Source organism: Solea solea, chromosome 4 (assembly GCF_958295425.1).
Source record: "Solea solea chromosome 4, fSolSol10.1, whole genome shotgun sequence".
Classification (NCBI taxonomy): domain Eukaryota; kingdom Metazoa; phylum Chordata; class Actinopteri; order Pleuronectiformes; family Soleidae; genus Solea; species Solea solea.
The window spans coordinates 6995522-7020991 of NC_081137.1; the positions used below are offsets into that span (position 1 = coordinate 6995522).

The 25470-nt window shown below is 41.9% G+C and overlaps 2 protein-coding genes across 9 annotated transcripts; one reads left to right on the forward strand and one right to left on the reverse strand.

Annotated features, from left to right (window-relative positions):
- The first annotated feature begins 1167 nt into the window (after positions 1–1167).
- LOC131458647 (SLAIN motif-containing protein-like) lies at positions 1168–7569 on the forward strand. The gene is made up of 7 exons (XM_058627846.1): positions 1168–1508; positions 2057–2187; positions 2304–2417; positions 2704–2802; positions 2886–3170; positions 6225–6353; positions 6445–7569. Exons 1-7 carry the CDS (start codon positions 1261–1263, stop codon positions 6663–6665), a joined length of 1227 nt encoding a protein of 408 aa, XP_058483829.1. The 5' UTR covers positions 1168–1260; the 3' UTR covers positions 6666–7569.
- Positions 7570–7972: 403 nt separating this feature from the next.
- taf1 (TAF1 RNA polymerase II, TATA box binding protein (TBP)-associated factor) lies at positions 7973–25451 on the reverse strand. Of its 8 annotated transcripts, none has more exons than XM_058626769.1 (41): positions 25148–25451; positions 23258–23372; positions 23003–23126; positions 22791–22907; positions 22337–22459; positions 21832–22073; positions 21364–21579; positions 21023–21262; positions 20701–20929; positions 20483–20590; positions 20220–20387; positions 19964–20091; positions 19583–19690; positions 18886–19059; positions 18598–18771; positions 18387–18491; positions 18076–18276; positions 17850–17991; positions 16995–17125; positions 16832–16912; positions 16576–16725; positions 16369–16488; positions 15691–15866; positions 15369–15601; positions 15050–15257; positions 13915–14080; positions 13539–13750; positions 13340–13448; positions 13154–13252; positions 12869–13046; positions 12578–12645; positions 12357–12479; positions 12178–12270; positions 11975–12059; positions 11799–11866; positions 11494–11610; positions 11140–11247; positions 10889–10984; positions 10388–10613; positions 10082–10247; positions 7973–8698 (listed from the first exon to the last, which is right to left on the reverse strand). In XM_058626769.1, exons 2-41 carry the CDS (start codon positions 23369–23371, stop codon positions 8476–8478), a joined length of 5949 nt encoding a protein of 1982 aa, XP_058482752.1. In that variant the 5' UTR covers position 23372; positions 25148–25451; the 3' UTR covers positions 7973–8475. The 8 variants fall into 8 exon arrangements, with proteins under 8 accessions (XP_058482752.1, XP_058482751.1, XP_058482750.1 ...); XM_058626768.1 differs by having other exon boundaries at positions 13909–14080; positions 15375–15601; positions 20220–20390; XM_058626767.1 differs by having other exon boundaries at positions 20220–20390.
- Between the last annotated feature and the right edge of the window lie 19 nt (positions 25452–25470).

The window sequence follows — 25470 nt, forward strand, 5'->3', positions numbered from 1 at the left end:
TTGACAACACAAAATTAAAGATTTGGGTTTTTTCACCTTTGAAGAAGTTTTAACCTACTTTTTATTATTATTATTATTATTATTTTTTTTTTTTTTACCTTGTAAACAGTGGCGGTTCTAGCTTGGGTGAAGTCCATCCTGTGCCCCCCTGTGTGTATCCCAAACAACAACACACCACCAACACCATTCTGCACAAAAGACAATTGAAATGACAAAATAAATAATGACAACAGTAACTTTGACAGGCATAGAAATTTAAAGGGCCAGTGTGATTTTTTTTTGTCACATAGACTGCATAGAATGCTGCTTTTCCACTACATGGTCCCAGCACGCCTCCACTCGCCTTGGCACGGCACAGTACGTTTTTTTTTAACTTTTCCATTAGCGATAGCACCTGGTACTTTTTTTTGTACCTGCTCTGGCGAGGTTCCAAGCGAGCTGTGCCTGAAGTTGTCAGACTGCCTATCTATCTATCTATCTATCTATCTATCTATCTATCTATCTATCTATACTAATTAATATTAATAAATAAACAATAAATTATTTACTTTATTATGTATATAAAGTATTTGTTTTTACAGGTGATTATGGTAACTCACTTAATGTAACAATAACACTAATCAAAAACAAAGTAACACCCATTTTGCTGTGTTTTGGGTGAGAAAGGAAAAAGTGTCACTGTGTAGTTTGTAGGAGAGAGATGCAATGAGAGAGAGAGAGAGAGAGAGAGAGAAGCGGTAACTGACCACACTTCTCTGTTCAACTTCCTTGTGTGTGAGGAGTGAGGCCGATGCATCTTAAATAGTCGACCACAGACACTCCACAAACACATTTAATATGATGAACTAAGAAAACAGCTCAAGGGCCTCCAACGTCAATGCCACGTGAACATAAACATGATTTCTTTGATCATCATTAGATACCAGAAAATGTATACAGCTAAAGCGAGAAAGCAAACAAATATTTGCAACAGCTTCCACATTTACTAGACTGTAGGTGTCCTCATATAAAGACTTTTATTCTTTCTTTTTAGCACCTCACAAACTCTTTAATCCACCTAAGCTCATGATGCTTCTCTAAATCCATGCAATCTGTTGAGTGTCTATACTTAACAGCCCTACTCAACAAATCTGGGTCAGTATATTGTACAGTGAAGCTCCGACGTGGCCACTTGTGCCGGACAAAGACTGGAGCCGATATTTTTCCGGAAAGCCACTTGCAGAATTTAAAACAAGTTCACGTTCATACTGCAGCGCCCGGATGGACACTGAACCCGCAATGTTTAAAACCTCTAACAGTCGGTCATTTGCCATGGATGCCAGGATAAGACTAGATCATCTGAAGTCAGGGTGTAAGTCACCCTCAGCTTGCTGTGCCATGGATGGAACATTGTTCAACTATAACTGTGAGAGAGATGTTTGGGAGAGTGAGCCAAAAGAAGAAGAGTCTGTTTTGGACTCAGTAGAGCTCCTTGACGTAGATGATGGTGAGCAGGATGAAGAGAGCTGGTAGGTGCCTTCAATGTCCTTTTGAGAGTAGTGTAAAAAATGTGCCTACAATACGTTGGATGGTAATCATGAGAGCTTAATTCTCTATACGTCCAGTAGTTCGCTGTAGACTTGAGTTGAAGACGTTTCACTTCTCATCCAAGAGGCTCCCTTTAGTTCTGACTAACTGGTGGAAAAATCCTGATATGTATCCTCTGCGGGCTGGATACCTGTATCGAGAGTTGTGAAGTTAAACAATGCAGGTCGTTCAGCCTCTGACCCAGTTTCAGGTTGTTTGTTTCACCTGAGTCGAGGTGTGACAGAAGGGTTGTGAGACTCACACACAGTCTGCTATTGTGTGAATGTTGGAGTTCATCTGTGTTGGTTTTTCCAGGTTATTTAAGTCGACCCATAGATGTACTACCCTCGAATTACTGAAGGGAAATTATTGAGGTTTGTTTGTACTGTTTCTTCCGAAGATGACTGAGAACCTTCACAGATATACAACCAGTGTTTGCTCTTTACTGAGAGCTGGAGCGGAACATGACGTGGTGTGAATGTGCTCACAGGTTATATGAATCCCCAAAAAAGCCGGTGGAGAAAACCGAGTCTGCTCTCCGATGGTGTCGCCATGTCCTGGATAACCACAGTCCTGAGATGGAGGCGGCGTGTCGTCAGCTGACAAACAGTCTGGATCAAAGTAAACAAGTGGCTCAGGCTCACTCACTCTTGTGTGATTTGTGATATAGACTGATGATCATTTTGGTGTTTTTTTTTGTTTGGGAATGATCTTGTGTTTATTTTCTGAATTGTCAGGATCAAGCAGTCACTTCAACCGACGTCCTCCAGTTTTTCAGCATCCTGTCATTGTAGGACCTTCGGCTGACAAATCATCAGTAAACATGATGCAGAATCCTTGCGACAGTTTTGGTAATTTGAATAAAAAGCCTTCTAGACCATCCCATATAAAACACTATCTTTTTACAAGACTAGATCATCTCATGTTTTTTCTTTTGATTATTTGATATTTATTTATGACATTAACTTTTATATTTGATTTTTGTTTATATGTTATTGACATTGACCTGTTTAAGAATGGACTCAGTTTGAATCATTACAAAAGTATTAAATCAGACATCTGAGGAATAATTTAGTCGTTGATGAATCATTGCAGCTCTGTCACAGTGACATATTTTGCATGTTTTGATCTGCACAGGCGACAGTGAGCTGGGCATCACTCATGAAGCCATAAACACAGACTACAGACTGGAGGATATCACAGATGTCTGCATTATGGCTCGTATTCAGGAGGCCAGTGAGTAGAAAAGAGTATTTTTATGATAAATTGTTCATTACACATGCAGTCATTATTAAACAACTTAAGTCTGTGTCTTTCAGGTTTACGACAAGACTACATGTCTACGCCTGCTGCCGTTTCCTCCCAGAGAAGCGCCAAGTCGCCCTCTCATTGTAACACTCTACAAAAATCTGATGACCTCATTGCAGGAAATAAAACCGAGGGTTCGTCTCCCTCTCACTGGCAGCAGCGTTTCCCGTCACCGAGCTCTCGCTCTTGTCAGTCACCAACACCAGTGACTAAGCAGAGCTGCCAAAGTCCAAACCTGGCCAGGCTTCGCCAGCAGGTCACTCAGTTCAAGCTGCTTAAACTCGCCCAGAGCCGAGGTATAGAGAACACACACATGCCGACAATCACAGGTTTCATTGTTATGACACAAGGTGTTAAATGATTGCAGAGTGATAGTCTGGTCAGTTTTAGTCCAGCTGGTGTCCACCTCTGAGATTTTTAATGATCACCGGCCACTTCTTTTATTTATTTAAATATGTTTATTTCGGTCATGTCAGTTGGATCAGTCGTCATCACACATCATCTTAGTGTAGTTCACACAATACATATCATACCACATCCCAAGGAGTTAATGAAGTTGTCTAGCCTATCGTTAAATAGTTAAATCATTTTTGACAGTTGTGGTAGTATTAAGACTAGTCTGTAATTAGTACATTCGTGTATGTGCCCTTTCTTGAACAATGGCACTACTTTTGCCACTTTTATTTTGGTGGGAAATGTCCCTGTCTGAAATGACAGGTTGCAGATATATGCTAGAGGTGAAGCGATTCCATCTATTACTTTCTAATTTAACTTCATGTCGAGGTCATCTTCATCCGTGGATGTTTTTGCTACGCATTTGTTGACCAGGTGTCTAATCTCTGTGTCCTTCACTGGGGTGAGAAACATTGTGCTCTGTCCTTATCAAAGTGGTCCCAGTAAAGGAGTGATTTCCTTGTTATCTTCCTTCGTGTTATTATCCTTGAAGTAGGGAGGGAAGCTAGGTTTTGCGTTTTTGTTTTTGATCACATCGTTTAGAATATATATAACATAGTTTTTTAGTATAGTTCATGTTTTCTGCTAGCAGATTACTATAGTATTCTTTCTTGCCATCATTTTGTATCTCGTTTCTGACTGTTCCGTCCTTAATCTCATGTATTGTCTATACAGGGTGTTTTTCTTCTGTTTTTGTTAGCCATGGTTTCCCCTCCTTATTCTGATTTGCGTGTCTTTTCTTTACAGGACAGTGTCTATCATACAGCGTTTTAAATATTTGCAAAAAGGAATAACCTGCTCGGTCGTGTAATGAGGGGTTGTAGGCCCATCGTATACATCATATTAGTGAAGTCATCAATCGTCGTATTTTGTTTTGGGTTGAGTACGTCGATATTCACATCACCACAGATAAAAACATTCTTCCCACACATTCATTGAAATCTTCTATCCTGGAGTCTGGTGCTCTGTAAACACAGCCTTTCGTCACACAGATTTCAATTGTCACACATTCCTCTACGTGTTCAACAGCTTCAGACATATTTTGTACAATCTTATACTCGATGTTATTGTCAATGAACAGTTTCACCTTTGTTTCTTCTGATAACATAGACAAGTTTGTATCCATCCAGGCGAAAATCTGTGCCTTTGTCTTCATTAATCCATGTTTCCGATGTTGAAAGTATTTTTGAAGTTTATTTGAAGTATTCCCTAATGTGGTCGAAGTTGGTGTATAGACTCCTGCTATTGAAGTGAATTAAAGACAGTTTCCCATCCAACTTGTTAAATTGGTCTGCAGTGTAGTACTGGCATTTCTCAGTCATGTTAAAGTATAGATGATTATCCGGGTCAATTCTTTCGTTTGGGTCTGTTAAGGTGTGGTTCACATGTTGATTTGTAGTCAGCTCCACATTTTCATGCTCAGCAATCCTCTCTGATATTTCTGTGTAATGACCCTTGACCTTTGCTGGGCTGTAGTTATGGAGTGTTTCGTGAGCCATACCTTAGTTGTTGTATTTCTCCAGTTCGTCCTCACTCCTGATTTGCATTACTTTGACACCTTCTGGTGTAGATCCATTTGTTTTAATGTAGATTCTGCAGTTTGCCGTCCAGGTGTGTCGGATCTTGCCTCCTTTCTTCAGCTGACGTGCTTTTCTGGCGATGTCAGCGTTCTTCTTGGTGAGATTCTCGTTGATGTAGACGTCCGAGCCTTTGAGCTTCCTGCCCTGCTTCAGCAGTGCCGTCTTGTGCTTTCTGTTAGTGAACCTCAGCACGACAGCTCGTGTTCCAGACTCTTTTCTCCGGGGAAGAGGTGACATACTTCCACATTGCTGAAATCCACGTTGATGTCTCTGCCGGCCAGGAACTCAGCCACCTGCTTCTCCACAGATTTGATTTCCGATTCATCAGCCCTTGCGTAGGTCTGATGCTTAATCTTGAGGCCAGTCACAATCACCTCATTGACTCTTCCCAGCTGTTCCATCTCCTCCACTCTGTTCCCATGCTCCCGAAGCAGCTTGTCTTTTTTCGCATTCTCTTCCTGGAGCTGTTTGACTTCGACTGTCACTCCCTCCAACTTCTCCCTGAATTCGGTCATCTCCTCTCTCATCGCCCTGATCTCATCTCTCATCACCGCCATTCCACTTCTTTCCTTGATCTCTTCTCTCATCGCCCTTATCTCATCTCTGATCGCCGCCATTCCTTCGATCAGAGCTTCCAGCATTTTCACCATTTTCTTCGCTCTTGTTTTTTCTCTCCTTTTCTCTTCTTTTCTCATTTTTCTCATCTTTCCCTGTGGTGCAAGTTGTAGTGCAGTTATCTCAAAGTTTTCTCAAGTTATCTCAAGGCCAGTAGCCTTCCTCACGGAGCTGCTGCTGTCGCGTCCTTCCTCTCAGAGTGCCAGAGCTCCTCCAAGGTTCACCTACTCAACCACTGAACACACATCAGATAATCACATGGCAGCAACCAATGAAATGGTCCTGGGTGCCAGATGTGTTGGTCTGACTATTTCAGAAACTGCTCATCTACCGGGGTTTTCATGCTCTACCATCTCTGTTCGGAGTGTTGAGAAAAAGAGAACATTTGCAGTGAGCAGCAGTTCTCTGGGTGAAAATGCCTTATTGATGCCAGAGGTGAGAGAATGACCAGACTGGTCTGAAATGACAGAGAGGCTACAGTTACTCATGTAGAAGAGCATCTCTGGTGTTCTCCTATAATACCTAAAGAAATGGCCAGTGATTATATGTAACTGACTATAGTACAAGTGAGTCACACCCTGTTGTGGTGTAATATTCATTTTCATTAAGTTACCAAAAATCCATGTCAAGATGAGATGACCTTGGATAAGATACATTTTATTAACTGTGCGAGTTACTGAGTGACCTTAATCTGTTTTGCAGCAACATCATCAGCCAGGACCAGTTCGCCTGTGCGGACCAGCCTCCGCTCGCTCCAGGCTGTTCGGAACGGACGAAGCTTAGACACTGACGACTGCCTCCCTGCTGATCCGGTCACTCCTTCTGCATCAGGTTTGGATCCGCTTTCCTAAATCTGTGCAAAGCAATTCAGTTTTACACCAACAAGATATCACACTGGGCATCGTTCCTCTTGAAACATAAGCTTTGTCAGGTGCTTCATCTACCAGGATTGGGTCGAGTTGCTGGTCTCCATCACTTCCTGCAGCATCCATGAACTCCCCACCGAGGTGTCAGTCTCTCAGCCCCTGCAGGATCACTCAGTCTGCTAAAGGATACCTGTCCCGTCATGGACGTGTCTTTGCTTCACCTGAGAGGTCGACTCCTGTAGCTTGGGCCAGAAATTGTCTATCTACCCAACGGTGAAAGACCTCACCAGTGGAGTCCTCATGCTTACAGGAACCAGCCTGAGACATGCACGATTGCCCTCACTGGAAAAAAAACAAAGGCAGCCAGCAGGGACATTATGGAAAAACAGTTCCTAGCCACTTTTACATACATTTGGACAGCTGGCTGGAAACAAGATTGTAAACATCTCCTACTGTATGTACCAAAATCCATAGAGAAAATCTGCATTTTGGGGTGGAAGGGACACAGCAGCTGCTGGTCTACTGCTGCCTCACTGAGTGGGTAAATCCAAACTAAGGATCTCAAACTCACCATATGACCAAAGTCACTGTATAACACATTTGAAATTACTGATGGAGGCAGCAGTGTTTTTCTTTGTGTCCCCGATGGCAGGCATGTTTTCAGTGAGGGCAATTGTCCATTTCTCACACTAGTTCCCCAATGACGACAAAAAAAAACTAAACAGAACTTCCCTGTAAGATGATAATGAGATACAAAACCACAACGGTTGTTAAGCCTGCACGATTATGTTAATATTTTAGTTTGTTGCATGTTGTTCTCAGATAATGCATATGTGCTGCATCTGTGTGATGTTTCCGTGACATGATCTAGAATTGAAATCCTATTTGTCATTCAACTGCAGATACAGTCTGTGTGTAGCTGGCAACAGTGTAAAGTATCCAGGGTAGAAAAATACTGCATGGGTGGATTTTGTATTACCATGACACCTTGCTGTTGTCTGTGCAAAACCTTAAATAATGTGTACCATTGTAAAAATATGCCAGTACCCATTTTCTGCTAATAAATTCCCCCATATCAGTCTCCAAATTATGGTCTGGGTGCATATAAACATTCTTAGGGGACTCAGTGTCAGTGTATGCTCATTTGAAAGCAGCCGGGCTGTGAAATTAATCGATTGCAGTCGTTTGCTCCAGAGCTGCTGCAACAGGAAGTGTGCAGTTTGCTAAAGAGATGACTTCAGCGTAAAAGGAAGCTGGTTTGTTAAAAGGAAATAGGTGCGGTTTATACCCTTATGACGTATAGTATAAGTAGCAGGAACCACCCCAATGCATTGTGATCAATAATCATCTCCTGGAACGTATTGTGAATAATAAAAAAGTACCAGAAAAGAATGATGTTTTTAGCGTTTCATCAGCTGGACTAGACAACATTTGCAGATCTATTTGATGATTCTTCGCAATATGAGCTCAAATGACCAGGAAGCATCGCGGGTGTATTATGAGACCAGAATTCTGTCACTTCAATAAACAAGAGCATAAAGAGGAAGCTGTCATGTTATTTTTGTTGTTTCTCAAAAACAGCCGTTTGTTCGTTGGTCGGTCATGTTTATTCTATTCTACATTTTTGCACCGGGTAGAAAACATTAGTAGTTAAACCTTTTTTGAGCAAAGGATACAAGTTAAAACAGTACAAGAACAAAACATTTCAATGTCATAATGCATCACACTGCACTATAGTTACCCAACACATTCAAGGTCAATTAAAAGTTAAAATGTGCTGAGTTTCACCGTACATAGGCAGCTATAAACATAATAATCCATATTTACAAAAATAACAGAAATGTACATTTTCACCTGAGAAATCTCAGGTAAGTGATTTAAAGCTCCAGTGTGTAACATTTAGTGGAGTTGATTGGCAGGAATTCAATTTACATACATAAAAGTATGTTTGTGTAGTCTTTTACATGTACAGCCAGAATGGACAACCCAGGCCACACGGTAAAAGGTGACTTCTCCTTTTGTTCCATTAGACGTCACTGATTATTGCACACTGGAACTTTAAAACAATATTTCCCAAACAAGGTTAACTAGTTGTCAGAGTCCATGTCACTGTCTCCCCCAATAGATCTGAACTCTTCACTCTCCTCATCTTCACTGAGTTGGATATGGGACAGCACAGCTGGGCCTCTCCTCCGGGCTTCATCCTCTTCATCTTCCTCCTCCTCATCGCTGATGCCATACTCTTCTCCGTTGCCCATGTTCAAAGGCTGCATCTGACCGCGGCTCTCTGTCTCCTCGTAGCTGCCATAACTGACACAGAAGAGAAGAAGTGGAAAAAGAGCCGTTAAGAAATTCTTGTGTTGGCCCAACTAAAACCATCCATCCATGCATCTTCTATCCTCCACATGAGGACCGTGGGGGGCGTTGGTGCCAACCCCAGCTGACACAGGGCGAAAGGTGGGGTACATCCTGGACAGGGCCATAGAGACAAACAACCACCCACACTCACACCTACGGTTAATTTAGTGTCCAATTGGCCCCAGATCTGCATGTTTTTGGATTGGGAAGAAACCTGGGAACCTCACACACACACACACGGGGAGAAGATGCAAACCCCAGACTTCTAAAATACATATTGCATGTACACTTTCAGGTGGACCAGAGTCGGACTCAAGCTGAGCAGGGTGCTCTGTGCATGTGTCGCAGTTCCCTCCCCCGGCTGATACTTACCGGTACACAGAAGAATAAGACAAGAGTGACAATACATGGCGAATTCAGGTCCATTTTTGGACTGACAAGTAGACCAATTTTATTCTCTGACAGATTATTTTTTTTAAGTTTAATGGTAGAAAGACTCCAAATGACACTCAACATGCTAACAACAAGCTACATGCTAAACAGGTGTATACAGGCACAAGGACACTCGTCTGTCCATGGAAATGTACTGACTGTCGGTCAAGTTAGTAAGGAAGTCTAATAAGTGGCTCATGACATATCACTCCTTTAAAAGGTATGATTACTTATTTACTTGGTAGCAAATCAACTCAAAAAGTGATGTGAAACAAGTTTCTTTTGGAACTGAATCCACTTTACTTTATTGAAATGAAAATCAGCCGCCAAACTGCAGAACTGGCACTCTCTCAAAGCAAAAAATACAAATAAAAAAACAGTCTCTTCTTACTTTTACTGCATTTCCCTTGAGGTAACAACAGGTTGCAATAAAACAAACAAAAAAAAAATCTTCCTGCGGCTGCAGTTCTCTCCCTCTCCGTTGCTGTCAGTATAAATAAAGGCTGAATAACTATCCTTCAGTTGTGCGTGACAGTGTGTCATTACTGTCCGGAGGGGCAGGACTTTGTTCGCATGAGAGTTCAGCGATCGATCACAATAATCAATCGTTATTATACATAGACCAGGTGTATGTCAGTCCTCAGCAGCAACTTTCTGCTGGTCTTTAAGCGTCACATACACTGAATTTTACTGCAACAATAATGTATTGTTGTCAGAAAAACCTGCAAAATCACAATCTACTAAAACAGTAAAACACTGTTAGTTAGTCATAATATCATTACTGTTTTGTATATTACCGCTTGTTACTGGGTAAAGTAATTATGCTGTATAAATATATTACTGAGCAAACACGTTTCTGTTTAAGAAACTGATTAATAACCCGTGTGAATAAAGTGCTTGTACCTGACGTTGCTGTCTTCCATGTGAGGACCGCCGTCCCCATCGTATGACATCATGCTCTCGTCCTGCTCCATACCCATCCGGGCCGTTTCCTGAGCTCGCCGTGGAGGTGGAGGTCGCACATCCAGCTCTCTGTCAGAGTCACTGCCACTCTCTGACAGATGAATGGCTGAAAGACAAATATAAAACAACACACGTTGTTTACAGAGGACTAATTAATATTTACTGACTGTATAACTATTTGGTTTATGAGTGTAATATGTCATATTCAATGGTCAATGGTCTCATTTCTGTCCCAGGTGAACCTACAGGAGAATGGGTTATCGCCCTCCTCTTCACTGGCGTCATCCTCTCCGTCAGACATGAGCAGGTCCTGGTAGAGCACGCTGGCTTGCGCGGGGTGGTTAGACCTGCCGTCCTCTCCTTCATCCTCCTCCTCCTCCTCGTCATCGTGGTCGTGCAACCGCCTACGAGGTGGCAACAGCATATCCTCTTCGTCGTCTTCGTCCTCCAGATCTCCCTCTGCGTCTTCTGCCTACGGAGACAGGTCAGACGAACAGGAGGTGAATAAGACGGCCGTAAGCAAGCTAGTTATGCAGATAGAATAATGAATAGTTCCATTACATGATTCTATTAAGATTAGATTTGTTATTATAAAACTGAACAATGTTTTATCATTGTTTGCACTGACTATTTTCCTTTCTACACACGCATGGGTGTTTGCTAACATGATGAAATAGCATTTTCTCTTGAAATGCCCACCCCTAGTTGGAACACCAAACAACTTTTTAACACATCTATTTGTCTTACAGGAGCCGGAGTCTTGGGTTTGCCGTCATCTTCCTCCTCAAAGCCTTCAATGTCCACATCAGATTCTTCCTCCCCAGGTCTTCTCATGTGACGCCCCTGAGAAAAATGATCATAAAGGTCTGAGAAAACACTCGCGGGAACACGAAACATTAAAAGAATGCTGCTTGCTTTGTATAAACAAAGCAAGTCAACACGCTGGGTGAGGAGAGGTGGCATGTGATTGTACGCCTAACTTCTGTCTCTCTCCGTACCTGCCCGCCTCTCTTCTCTGAAGCAACCACTAGAGGTCCCTCAGAGAAAAGGCTGCTGGGTTCTCTGGGCAGACTCGACGACGGCCCACTGTCAAACAGATCAGCAGGCTGGCCCACACCACACAGAGCAGCACAGACAGAAGGAAGGAAGGACAGAACAAGACATAGGGAGTGAAGGAGAAAAACAGGTTGGGATAAAGAAGACTATAGTAAAGAAACAGGAAATATTAAAGTCTAGAAAGGAGAGTTAGTGCAGAAAATGACTGGAAAAATAGTACAAGGGACAGGCACAGTACTACAAGCAATGGGTGAGGAAACTACACGAGGCCTTAAGTCTATTGGCTGCTTCCCTACCTGCGGTGTGTACGGCCCCGGGGTCATTGGGTCCAGACTCTCAAAGTCTGCAGCATCCAGAGCTGCTTCCTTAGCAGTCGAAATGTCCTTCTCCAGCTGGGTCAAGTGTTCGTCATACTGGAAACACAAGAACAGGCCGTTAAGAAAATGTTACATAACAAAACACTAATCATTACTGTGTTATGTCTTTTAACTGTGTCCCCTGTTCTCAGTCGGTGTCAAATCTGTTTTGATAAGTTAAAACTCCTTTATTTCATAGTGATGATTCTTCTTAGAGAGGAATTAAGAAGTGGACAGTGCCGTACCTCCGCCAATGTCTGCTTACATACGTTGACGATGTCCAACGCAGTCTTGGTGTACGGACTGTCTGGGCCTGCGAAAGACACAAAAAGTAAGATTGTTTTAACATTTGCCCAAACTACAGATATGTTTGATGTTAGCAACAGTGTTTTAAAAACACAGAATGATGCTACGCGTTTACCGTTATACTTAATGCTGTTGGCATGGACGAGTGCTACATCGGAAAGGAAGGTTTCACGGTTCTGGTATTTGTGCTTGGAAATGTTCTGTTCAAGGACGAATAGACACAGAGGGACACTTCTGTTAATGTCCTTATTTTGCTGATATTAAAACTAGTAAACAAATTAATTTTACTTTAAGGTGGATGTCTTGTTTGAGGCTCACCTTACGGAGGTTCTCCAGATCCATAGGGTTTATGATCACCTTATAATAATCAGGCACAAACTTTTTGTTGACAGGATGGTGGAACGGCCATGACTATAGAGAGTTGAGGGATTGAAGATGAGTTCCCAGATTATCTAATCTGATATTTAATGAAGAAAAAAAAAAAAAAGGAGACTCACATCGAGAACCACCATCATTTTCTGGGTCACGATGTTGTCCAGGATGAACGAGAAAGCCACTTGATCGTCATCGTCCAGCAGGGGGTTGATGGCTTTCTCCAGCCTCACCAGCCTGTCCTCCTTCTGGAGAAACAAGCACATTACATTTCACAGTCAATGGAAACATAATAAAAGGGACAGGAAAATGTGAAATATGACAAAAATATCCACTGAAAACACACCTCTTTTAGCTTATTATCACACAGGTCCAGCATGGACTGTGCTACCTGTGTTATTGGATGCTTTGCTCCTGGTCAAACAAAAAAAAAAAGAAAGTCATGTTAAGACATGTATGTTGTTCAAACCTCTATCCAGTCAGTGTGGGCTTTTGCAATAGTAATGGAATTTTACTGAGCGATATTGGTTGATTCAGTTCTTTCAAACCTTTTTCAACGTTTTTCTACCGAAGGGAAAACATCTAACCAATCAGAAAAAAACAAAGATGTTGTTAAACACATTTTTTCAAACCTTACCATTGTAGGTGGCGCTGTTTTTGACTATAACCTCCACTGCTTCTCGAAACTCCTCCCTCGATGGGTACATGCGTTTGCGCACATTCTCCCTCAGCGTCTGCAGGTCCATCGGCCGAGTGATGATCTTATAGTAGTCTTTCACGACCTTGGCATTTACTGGTGTGTGGAACGGGTAAGTCTACACAGAAGAGGTGAAATAAGTTAAGGCGAGGCAGAACAGTAGTAAGAGAAGTCTATGGGAACTGGGATATTGTGACGATGGAGTGTGTTTCTGACAGATCTTACGTTGGGGTGATCGCGCATATCATTGATGATGCTCTCTAGCACAGAGGACAAGGTCACCATTGGGTCAGTGCGTCTGCGATGGATGGCCTTATGTGGTTTCTGTATAAATAAAAAGGGAGTAACACATCAGCTAAAGGCACTGAGTTCAACAACTGTTAAAACAAGATGCACGATATCGGTGCTTACGTTAAGATAGTCGCAATGCACAGCGTTACCAACACGCCGCTTCTTCTTTTGTGGGAGCTGCTGTTTGGGGAACTTCAGCACTAAGGATTTCCTGCGCACCTCATCAGCACTGCATGAGAAAAACATTATTAAAACTTGTTTCTCCCCCTTGATTATTGCTGTGCATAGACCCGGATTCATAGACACTTCAATCCGTTACCTCTCAATAAGCTGTTTGCCCAGCACGATCTTGGTGCCCTCCACCTTGATCAACTCCTCATTGTCGTTGTGGATAACTGTCTTTTCCAGCTCTTCCTCCTGCTCCTCTGTCATGGCAACAGGGTTCGAAGGCGGAGCATTGGTCTGATAGTACAGCGGGCAAAACTTGTTGGTCCTCATGTGTCCAATGGCTCCACAAGCGCCGCACTTTAGCTAGGGAAAACAGGCAAACATTAAGGAACAAGAAAAACTGATAGATTATCTATGCTGTATGAAAAAATTGATCATCTAAGGTGCCTTCAGATGGGTACCAGAAAGCTGGTGAAGAGGAGGTAAGAAAGAGGAATATAGTAGTGAATCGGCAAGCTTACTTTTACCTTGAGGTCTGGTCTCTCCTTGGCCTTCTTGGCCTTCTTCTCTGGGGGTCCCTTGATCTTGTCCTTCTCTTGGTTCCTCTTCAGTCTCCTCAACTGCTCTTGAATTCGTCTTCTTTCCTTCCTCATTTCTTCTCTGTGCTGTTCATCAAAGAGTGCAAACTTGCGTCTGCAAACGGAGACAAACATGACTAAATCACAAATGGTTCGTTCAAAATTCACAGGACCGTTTGTGGGGATACAACAAGTAGGTGACGCCGCTAAGAAATAACACTTTATCTCCATTGGAGACACTTTTCTTATGTTTGAAATGATTGAAATGAACTAGAGCAGTCCCCGTACCTGTTGTCTTAGATTTCGCATTCAAACTAAATCAAAGTCTGCAGTGTAAACATTGGTGCCCTTTGTAAGTCACCTGCAGCATTCAAGCAACCGGTTTGACAGCTGTGTGACTGATAAAACAGTAGCACAATGGTGTGCGGATTTCCACCGAAATCTCTTGCCTTTCTTAGCTGAACAATGTCGGTGTTGGCACTGCTCGCAGTAAGTCACATGGACTGTTTGATATTTATGAAGAAACTGTGATTCCAGACTTACAAATGTGATCTTTAAAACTGGGGAGGGCAACATTGCGCCTCTCCTGCCAGAACTCCTACTTCCTCTAATGATTTCCTGGAGGTTGCTGGAACTTATTGAAATCAGAAGATGCCAGCCTTGTCCACCTTTGATCTGTACGTGGGTTGCTGTGGCAACCGTGGCAACAATTTCACCTGCCTTTGATCCAATTGGCTGAAACCTCAGCAGCTTCAGCTTCATTAGCTGACCAGAGCATTTCAGCCTTCTGCAAGAGATGCCTTTGTAGACACTTGACAATTATTTTTCTGGCTCTTGGTCTCCTCCTTCTCCTCCGCCTCCTCTCTATTGTCACTATCCTTCACACATAAAAATGTGTGCATCATTTTTGTTCAAAGTAATGGCCTTGTTATAAAGGCCTTTAGGGACCCTGAAATGCCAAAGTGCTCTTACTTTGAAATGGGTTGAGAGTGTTTGTGACACATTGATAATGACAGTGTTTCACTGTCTATTTTTCTGTGATCTGAACATGAAAAGAAAGACTAGAGAAAGATTAAAGATTTACATGAATTCATCATCCTTGGTGGTCCTGATCCTGGTGTAGGCATCGATGACGGAAGCCTTGCGTACTGTCTCACAGCGGACATATTCCTTGCCATCCTCATCCCTGAACGTGCGGTAGATTTTGAGTCTCCTTCCTGTAGCCGAGGAGTTTAGGCTCGTCACAGAGGATGTGTCATCATCCTTGTGGGAGCTGGTGGACAAGGAACTGGCTATAGGGGAGAGATAGAAAAATGTTTTTAATGAGAGACGCTGCATTTTTTTCCCACTTAACACAGCTAACATGTCTTCAGTGTGTCATGAGAAGTTAATTTGATCAGTACACAAGCCTTTGCGCCGCTCCTTGCGTCCCTTGTGGTCACGGTCACTCTCCTCGCCCATTAGCATTCGCTGCAGTTCTTTCCTCTCTTGCTCCTCCCTCTCACGTGAAAGCTGGGAGCTGGTCTTTTTGTTCTGCAGCATGTTCTCAATGTTCTTCCCCATCTCCTCGAAGTCGCTGTCCTCTGCCGAGCTGCTGTCCGTGTCAGTGGAGAGCACCTCTGTCGACTCCAAAACTCTGTGGAGGAGATGCAACGGGGGAAAATGACTCCACCTGAGCACAAACGGGCGCTTTAAATCGCAGATGACCCTAAGTAAGAGTCTCACTTGTTCTGCAGGTCAAAGATCCTCTGGCACTCTTCCTTGTAGCGTTCCTGGTGTTCGGCAACAGAGAAACGGGACCCTCGGGCAAATTTGCTCATGGGTCCCTCTCCTGAACGGGCCTGCTCCGTGGACATGGTCCTGACTACGTCAATCACCTCCCAGCGAGAAAGTTTCTTGATCTAACATAAACACAATTAACTCTTAGGGGTTTGAAAGACTAGCTGAAACCCATACCACAACTGCCACCATAAACTAATGTTGAGGGCTGATAAAAGGCAAAGCACACATCAAAGACATGAAGATTCTTCTCTTCCTTTTCTTCTCCTCTGCAGACTACACTGAGGTTCGATGTTCTTAATCACAGTTCCAATCAAAGCTCTTGGCAGTTATTTTTCTTCTACAAATAATCCCCTCATCTTTAACCACAAGCACACAAATCATAGTTCGATCTGATTAAGAACTTCAAACTGTGTCTTAGTGTACAGCCTACTGGAAAGTATTCGTTAAAATGTTCAGCTTGTTCGGGACAATTCACATTTCTTTCTGCTGTTTATACTTTAAAAACACTTTAAACAGTTTCAGCATTTCTCTGCCATAAAAACTGAATTGAGACGGCAGATCAAAGGCAGGCAGATGTTATTATCTGTGTATTATCATTACTGGCTGTTGTCATGTTCTTACCTCTTCCTCTGGAACACCAAACTTGCGCAGCAGCTGTTTGGCATTCTTCAGTGAAAGTCTCCTCAGGTCGGCATCCGTTCCAGTCACTGTTTTCTTGGCAGGTTGTGGCTCTTTGTCGTCCTGATAACACACACAGGATCAATGCTTTTAGCCTCTAGACAAACACATAAATCGAGAGTGGCAGAGTTTTGTTTTAGCTCATCAAACCTTTTGTTGAGTTGGCTTGTTGGGCACTTTGACGTAGGAGAACCCCTCTCCACAGCCTGTGGGATCAGCCACACCTGTAACCTCCAATAGACATTTCCCCTTCATGGCAGAAATGAAGGCTCTTGTTGTGTTCCACGGAGCGGTTCGCACCTAGGATTTGGGAGAAGGGATCAAAGGGGTGTAAGTTTGAAAGGCTTCTTGTTTCTTCATGTGTGGAACATTTGCAATCATTATTAGGAAGAACGTAGATCGCAACCTCGTCATCGATCTTCATTTGAAAGTCCTCTTCGTTCTCCTCCTCTGGAGCAAAGAATGATTTCTCACCATATCCAGCATCCTAGCAGGAGGAAAATACCTTGTAGTGAAGCCGTGGACACGATTCTCACTTGTTTAAATTAGTTTCAGAAAAACACAGTTACCTTGAGTCGCTGCTCTGCTACCAGCATGCTGTAGTAAGCACAACACTGCTCTGGAGACACCATTGCTCTGATCTCTTCTTCTGTTGGCAATCTGAAGTCAGGCTTCAGCACCCACCAGTTGGAGTCCATCCCTGGAATAGGTACAGCAAGTTTATCAACATTCATGACGGAATAAAAGCTACATCATACACAACAGAAAGCGATCTGTACGAGATTGTAAATGAGAACTAGAGAAAGCGACAGTTTCTCAGCAACCAGTTTCCAGATCTTAATGAAAACTGAATAATTCCTTCCTTACGCCATAACCTTCATTGCTATGCTTCTCACGGACGGACAGACAGACAGACACCGCCAAAACATAACCTCCTTGGAAGAGCTAAAAAAATAAAGGTACCCATTCATATCAATATAAATACGTACATGTTTAAGGTCAAAGGAGGTTTAGATCTGCTTAGGTTCAGTTATTTTTCTGAGCGTGATAATTGTGCCTTGAGTTAAACTAATTGTGTCTTCTGACTTTGATGAAGTTCTTCTGACATTTTATGACCAACTAACTGAGAAAACCACAAACAAAAAGACTAACCTGGTTTATTATCCTTTTCCAGACATTAATCATACAATGATATGAATACACAAGAACAAAGTAGAGGTTTATTGTAGAAACCCTTGCTTGATTCGATTTGTTTATCCTTCTGCTACACCTAACCTTCTGAATTATATCCATTGCAGTTGTTTAAAATGTGTTCCCCCGTCTGGCAATTCAAGGACAACACACCGTTTAGAGGAAGGATGATGACAATGATCATGATCAGGTGAATATGGAGCATGTGGATTGCATAAATGAGCAGAGTCTACCTGTCCGTTTGAAGTCAGCACAGAGTTTCAGTCGCTTCCTGATGCTGCTCTCTGAGTGTGAGGGAAAAGCTTTCTTTATATCCTCCATGCGGATTCTCCGGGGCCGATCCTTGCTCTTCCAGAACAGGCGGTAAATGAACACCTGCAGAACCCAAACATGACAAATTCAGCAATCCAAACAATGGCAGCTTAGGTTTCTGGGACCAGTTACTGAAGTCAAACAAACCTGAAGGAAGTCTCTGATGTGGGTATTGGCTCTTTTGGAGTTGGGCCCAGGAACCTCATACAAGGGGCACTCCTGACCAACCACAAACATGTCCACAAGCTCTCTGATGAAGTAGCCATGTCGTGTCCGCAGAATCAAAAAATCCGTCTCTGGCATTTTATGAAGGTAGATTGGAGCACGGAATAGATTGTTTTCAAATGCCTAAAACATATACATATAAATGTAAGACAAAAAAACATGACACCGGGTCAGTGATGTTTCATACGTTCACCTCGTCTGAATACTGAATCTTAGGCTGTGACCATGCTGACCTGAAGCAGCTGACCAGGATGCAAAGAACCAAGGAAAGGAGATGTGTGACAGTACACAGTCTCTCCATATTTACAGTCAGGTGCTCCAGGATCCTTTCCAGGCTTCTGAAATGCAAAACGCAACGATACAGTTCAACAACAAGTGTGTCCAGATTTTGAATGACATGATATGAAGCCAACACCAGAATTGGGACTCAAAGACTGGACTCACCCTTTTGTAGTAGTTTTTGATCTTGGATGCCATGCCTACTTGCATGATGAGAGGGGGGTACTCTTCACTGTACTCTGCCAAGACCAGATCTCCATCTTTGCCGGTCAAGTCCTGTGAAGTCCTCATGAAAAACATGTCTCCTCCTCCTGACGCCTGCCGTTCCTGCTCTCTCATCTTTAAAGAAAAACACATTAACACAACGCATGCGGCAGTCAGTAAAAACAAAACAAAAAAACTGGATATTCATCCTGTTAAAACGTATTTTTAAAAAAGGCTTGTTTCTTCCACCTTGGCCTTTTTCTTTATCTGTTTGAGCAGTGGCTGGGCAGGATGTGGACCCGGCTGAGCCAAAGCTCCAAAAGAGTACTTCTTCAGAGTATTTCGATGGAACTGGCGTAGCTTCATGGGGCCCATGTGTGTGGGGAAGAAGGGCTGTCTGAGCTCAAGTGATGGGATGGAGTGCTGTGAAAAACACAAAAGTTAATAACACAACACAGGTTTCAGATTTCAACTAATTCTGTGGTGTTTATTCTATCGACGAGTCTGGCAAAGTATTGAAAGTAAGCAAGTGTTATGACTGTCCTGGCATTTTTTAAATGCAAGCTCCCAGAATGTACAGTTTTATAACCTGCCTTTGTGCTAAATGTGTTCATTTTTTTAGCCACGTGCCATTTTTGGCTGCACCAACATAAACTAGTAGTGGAATAGTGGAATACACAAGCCTAAAATACATGAGGATTGTCTCGGTGTATGACCATGTGCCTTACATGGATTCTCCGGTGTGTAGAGGACTGACGTGTTTGTGTATAATCAATGTACACAGTACGGTGTTAAGTGTCTTTTTCTGTAATTTATTGCTATTGTCTCAACAGTTTATTTTAATAACATTATGATTCATAATGTGCCTTTCACAACCACCTGCCACTGCAGTAATGGCAGCTCCACTAAATGGGGGAGCCAACAGTTTGTCACTATGTTAATTTACCTGAATGATGTTCCCACCAAAGGTTCCCCTCAGGCCCTGCTGTTTTGGATAGTAGAACTCGTCATTGGAGAGGTTCCAGGGATCCTTCACTTCAGGCTGGGACATGTTCTGAGTTAAAAGGAAAGGGAGTAAAATGTAATTTTTTTGCAATGTCTCATAGTTATGACTCACAAGTGATGGTTGAGAGAATAATGTTGTAATCACAAGCACAAGTGCTCCATAAATATCCCTTCACCCCATCTGCTCCCCACCTTGATCCTCCTTATTAGAGACACATTTCACCATGAACTGTTTTAAATGTCAGCAGCAGCAGCACACATTTTAATCTGCCATTTCTCATAATCAAAAATGTTTTTTTCAAGCACTGATGAGGCAGCATACCTGCTGTGGCTCATCTTTTATCACCCCAGTCTTTCCCAGCAGGATGCGGCTCTTTTTCAGTGCTGGTTCCTTCTTATTTTCTTTTGATGGGGAGTGGGATGTTGTTTCCTCCTTTTCATCTGGAATCTCTGCAAGACGATAAGAAACACGAGAAAAATAAGCAAAGGGTAAAATCGCTGGATACTAGTTGATGGGAAGACAGTGAAAGATGCCAATTTTCAATTCACATAATGATTTCTTTTTTGTTTTTATCTACCAAGAATAATATTCTCATCATTAGGATCCAGTGTAAGAACGGGTGGTGAGAGCATGCGATACATCTCCTGGTCATCCCAGATAATGTGGTCTTCCCAGCGTCCATACACTAACTCTTCACTGTCAATGGGAAAAATGGAGAACCAGGGACAGTCTTCTTCCAGAGAGGCTGCTGAGAACAAACGCAGATAAACACAATAGATGGAACAAGTAAGTTTGAGATGAACCCATGAATTTTTAAATGTGACCTAAAAATACACTCACCTTGATTGTCATGGCTGATTTTGTCCCGCTTGGAGCCAGATATCGAGGAAGCTTTGGGTAAGGGTGGAGGCGTAGGTGGCACTAACTGTGAATTACTTCTCGTCAGACCTATAGAAGATCAGTAAATTTCATTTATTCCAAATGGCAGCTTTACCAACAGTTATCTCTGTACATGAATGACTTGATAATTCTGTATTTTCTTTCCCCCGCCATCTTACCCTGCTGAGCATTATAAGCATTGGCATTGCGTGTCATACTCGAAGGGAGCCATCCGGCCAGACTGGCCCTCTGAGTCTTGGTGCCCTTGTGTTTTACATCCTCCCCATTCCAGATAATATCATCCTCCCATTGCAGTTGAGTGACCATCAGGAAGAGCTCATTCTCAAGGTCTGCTCTGTCTTTATCGCCATCAATATTATCACCATCCACGTTGTCATCAGCTGAGGTCTGAAAAAAACAGATTTATTAAACACCATATATCAGTAATGCAATCAGTATAATGTCAGTGTTATGGTTGCAGATGTCCGCATGTGTCTGTACCTCTTGAGCAGTCTCTGTGATTTCTTTAGGTGTGTCCTGGTCAGGAGGCTCACTGACCAGATCTTTTAGCTTAAACCCATAGTTGAAATTGCTTCCATCCTCTGGGATGCCCAGCATGTCGTACCAGAGCTGCGCAGGACCGTATCGCCATTCTGCTACTTTAGGCCGAGACTCGATCTCCTTATCCCCATCACCACTGGTCTGTGAGAACTTAGATTCTACTGGAGCCATCATGGTGATCTGGATAACACAGAGAAGCATTTAAAGACTTGAACACAATGATGTAGTGCCACACTGCTACCCGGTCACATACAAGAGCCTGCTGTCACCAAATGACTTACCTCATCATCAGAGAGACACTGCTCTGGCGGTGGAGGGGGTGCATATTCATAAATCCAACCAGACTTCTTATCCAGGCTTTGCTCTGTAGGTTCTCCTTCTGGAGGAGGAGTCCCAGGCTGATGGTCCCGGTGCTTCCGCTTCTTCTTCCTGCGGGCACTCCTCCACACGGATGGCATGCTTTTCCCAGGACCGAACAGTCGTAAGAACCTAAGCACCTGGTCGTAAATAAGTATCAATACACACATTCATTTAATAAGTATTGGTGTTGAGTAAGAAAACAGTCAAAGCTAAGCAGAATTAAATCATGCTAACAAACATCAATCTCAGCTTCATAGATTTCATAGATTTTATTTTCATAATCTGAAATATTTATTGTGACTAGATATTATGCATTGTTAGTAATATTGTTTTCATTTTTGTCATCTTTCCTCTTTGCCCAGGGACAACAGTAAAATAAGATGCTTTACCTTTCCAGGCCTAAATTCTGGGAAGAGCTCTGTGACACCGGGCAGTGCTTTAGCTGCATCCTTCTGCATGATGCCAGCAAGAGGAAGGGTGAGCCTGTCTGGGGATCCTCCATCACCGGACCCCTGACCGGGACGATCAGTTTCTGACTCAGAGTCTGAGGAGCTGCTGAAGTCAACCTTATCAGCCGTAGATGATGGTGCAATAATGGAGGGCAGGATGATGCCATCGCCCTCTTCGCCAACTACAAGGAACCACAGTGATATAGATCATAGAAACAGTTGAGACAATCAAACTGAATGATCAGTATTTGTGATATTAGATGCATTCATCTAGCCTAAATTGATATTGAATTAATATATTAGTGTAAGTTTATTGAGTGAACACATTTGTCAGAGGCAGAGATATCAACCTTCTTTACAGGCTCAAGAGTTATAAACATCTGTGGAGGAGGGTAAGCCAAACGAAACTTATCACCAAACTAACCAAATGTGAACATGTCCTTACCAGTGGTGGTCTGAGAGGACGGTTCTTCTTTCTTAATGGGTGTTGGGAGAGTTGGTGGTGGAGGAGGAGGCATGAGCTTAGAATCAATATCCTCGCAGTCTGCATCATAGTCATCCTCATCATCTAAAATAAAGGGGTAACAAAAGGTTTTCACGAACATGAATAAAAAAATTAAATAGTGAAAAAAGTGAAGAAACAAAAGTGAAAATGGAAATTACAAAATAATATTTCAGATTTCCATTTGCATACATAATAAACTGTGTGTAACTATCCACACAACAAGCAGGTCCTCATCCTCAGGACCTGCCGCTTTTCACAACCATGTTTCTAAAGTGGCCCACAATGAACAAAGCAAAAAAAACAAACAAACAAACACAGTGAATGGTATTCTGTTGGCTATATCACCACTAGATGCCACAAATGTTCATAAATCAAACATCAATGTATTTTTCACCTGCTTTCCTGCTGGGCTGCAAAGTCCCCATGGCCTGATGGTACTTTTTTGTCTCATCCTCAGCAACTTCATTGATGTCAGAATAATCAACTGCATCTTCTGTGCTTTTCACCCAACCTGGATAAAATACAGTAAATATCAAAAATGTTACTCCATCCTCTTTCCTTTACATATAAATTAAATGTTTCTTCATATGCATTATTTAACCTCACCTTCTGCATCCACACCAGAAGAGTCTCTGTTTCCCACTTGATCATCGTCTTCATTAGCAGTGATCTCAGTGATGAGTGAGCTCAGGCCCAAAGAGCCCAAACCAGCTAGATGCTTTTTGGACTCCTGGAATAAAGACAAAAGATCCAAAGTATACAGAATCATTCCATGAGCATAGAAATGTTTGACGTTCTTCAAAACAAAATTACTTAAAAGTGACTTGCAAATGGGGCAATAGATTTTTTTTAAACCCCTACATTGTCCAAAACACTGTCATCCTCTAGCTGTCCATCTTCATTGATATTTCCAAAGAGAAATCCCGTGATAGAGAAAGGACGGTCTTGATCCTCATCGCTGTCAGAGTCAGACATCCTAAAACATCAAGAGACACAGTTAGCTCATTTGCTACTCTTTACTGACTTGCAACCTAAGTGAGACATTGCTGTGATGCTTCATTCATCACAATTCACCTTTCATAGTCTACATCAGGGGCCTCAAACTCAAAAAGACCTGGGGGACAGTGAATTTCTAGTCCGATCAGGAGGGGAAAAAAGTCCAACAATTTGGGGAAAAATTTACAGTTTAGTGATTAGAAATTAAATGATATCTAGATAATCCATCATGATGTCGCAATTACAAATATTTAGGATGACATTGCAAAATGAATCTGTAAATAACAAACAGAATTAAAACATTAAATCAACATATACATATAGACAACTGTAATTAAAAAACTAGACAAGCTTATATATAATTAAATGTTGAATTTAAAAATTTCAAAATAAGTGTAGGGCCGACTGGCGGGCCGCTAGTTTGAGACCCCTGGTTTACATGCTGTTTGTTTTTGTATGAACCGGCCTGGCTAGATGAACAAAATGTATTGCCTATCAAAATAAATTACATGAAAAGTGGAGGGTCAAGGAACAGATCATGAAAGAAAGTCACCATTTCACTCATCAAATATGGTGCTGGTTCTACAATAGCTAGTTTTGAAACAACATACAGTAGATCCAGCAAAATTCAACATAACTTTCTGGGAGTCATTTCATCTTTCAGTACGACAACAAACCAAAACATTCGGATACAGAATGACTGATCAAATCAATCACATTATTCATTTTCAAGTCGTACTTTTTTGTAACTTCACGCATATTAATTAATCTGTTTCCTGCATATCTGTGAGCTTTTAATTTATAAATATGGATTAATCCATAATTGTAACGTTTTTAAGGATTTTTAAAGTTTACTTTTTAAGCTTGGGGATGAAATCAAAAGAAGGTAGATTGCAGACATGGGGCTCTGTCTGTATCTGTTTACAAATTAAGAAATATTAATGTAATGTTTTACACTGATAAAAATCATATTAGAATTTAGGATAATCTTGCCATAACTTTTTTTAATTTCATCCCACTGCCATACCTCATCTGGAGGATCATCACCTGGGATGAGTCAAAGCGTCTGATGAGATATATGGGGCTTTGAATTCAGTCACTGAATGGAGTCTTTTTCATTCCGAACTCAATTACGTATGTGTTAAATTAAAAGACTTACCTGAAGCCTCTGAAATGACCTCTATGCTATGGAAAAAACGCTCAAAGTCAACTCAAGACTTGCTACTTTTAATATAGTAACCGCATTTTGTTTTTTTTTGACTTTTTTGACTTTGATGTAATAAAGCAGAGAGAGAGACTTAAACAACTCAAAACCCTTACCCATCGAAATACATAGTCTGAATTGTAACAAACGTTTTTGTTTAAAGGAAAATGTGCTTTGGATACATATATTATCTAATATTAACATACAAATATAAATCATACATTACTTCTCTACATTACATTGCTTTGAGTGTATTGCTTTTCAGAGCTTTGATGGGCAGCACATCATGCGAGTAAACACGTGTATGTTTTTTTAAAATGCAGTTTATCGTTCACAGTGATATAAATGAACTATTAGTTCGTTCTCGATTATAAGGCGCTGTGACAATAACTGCTCGTCCATTGCTAGTTTTAACCTACATGTTTGACCACCAAAATAACATCCACAGTGGCTCGCGCCGCTTGGATTTAGCTTAAGTTTTGCTCGGTCTTTGTTGCGTTGCTAGGCTAAAAACAATCATCAGAAAATTAACAGGAACAACATGTACTTACCTGACGCAACTTTCCTCCTGGTTTAACGCGTTTCAAACTTTTAGGGTTATTGTATCTCGTGAAGGCTAACTGTGTGTAGCCGGCTAACCAGCTCAGGCGGGGGAAGAAAGCTAGATGTTGGCTACATTATCTTATGTTTATTTGTTATACATGTTTCCACGGGAGCCTCCGTCTGTGCTGTATGAGTAAAACGTAATATAAATGGAAAAAAACATTTGTATTGTATTAACATTAGCTGAACACACTGATCTTTGCCATTGATGTTTATGTGTTTCAAAATGGACTAGTCCAATATGTCAGCGAGGGAAGTTTCACGAGTGACC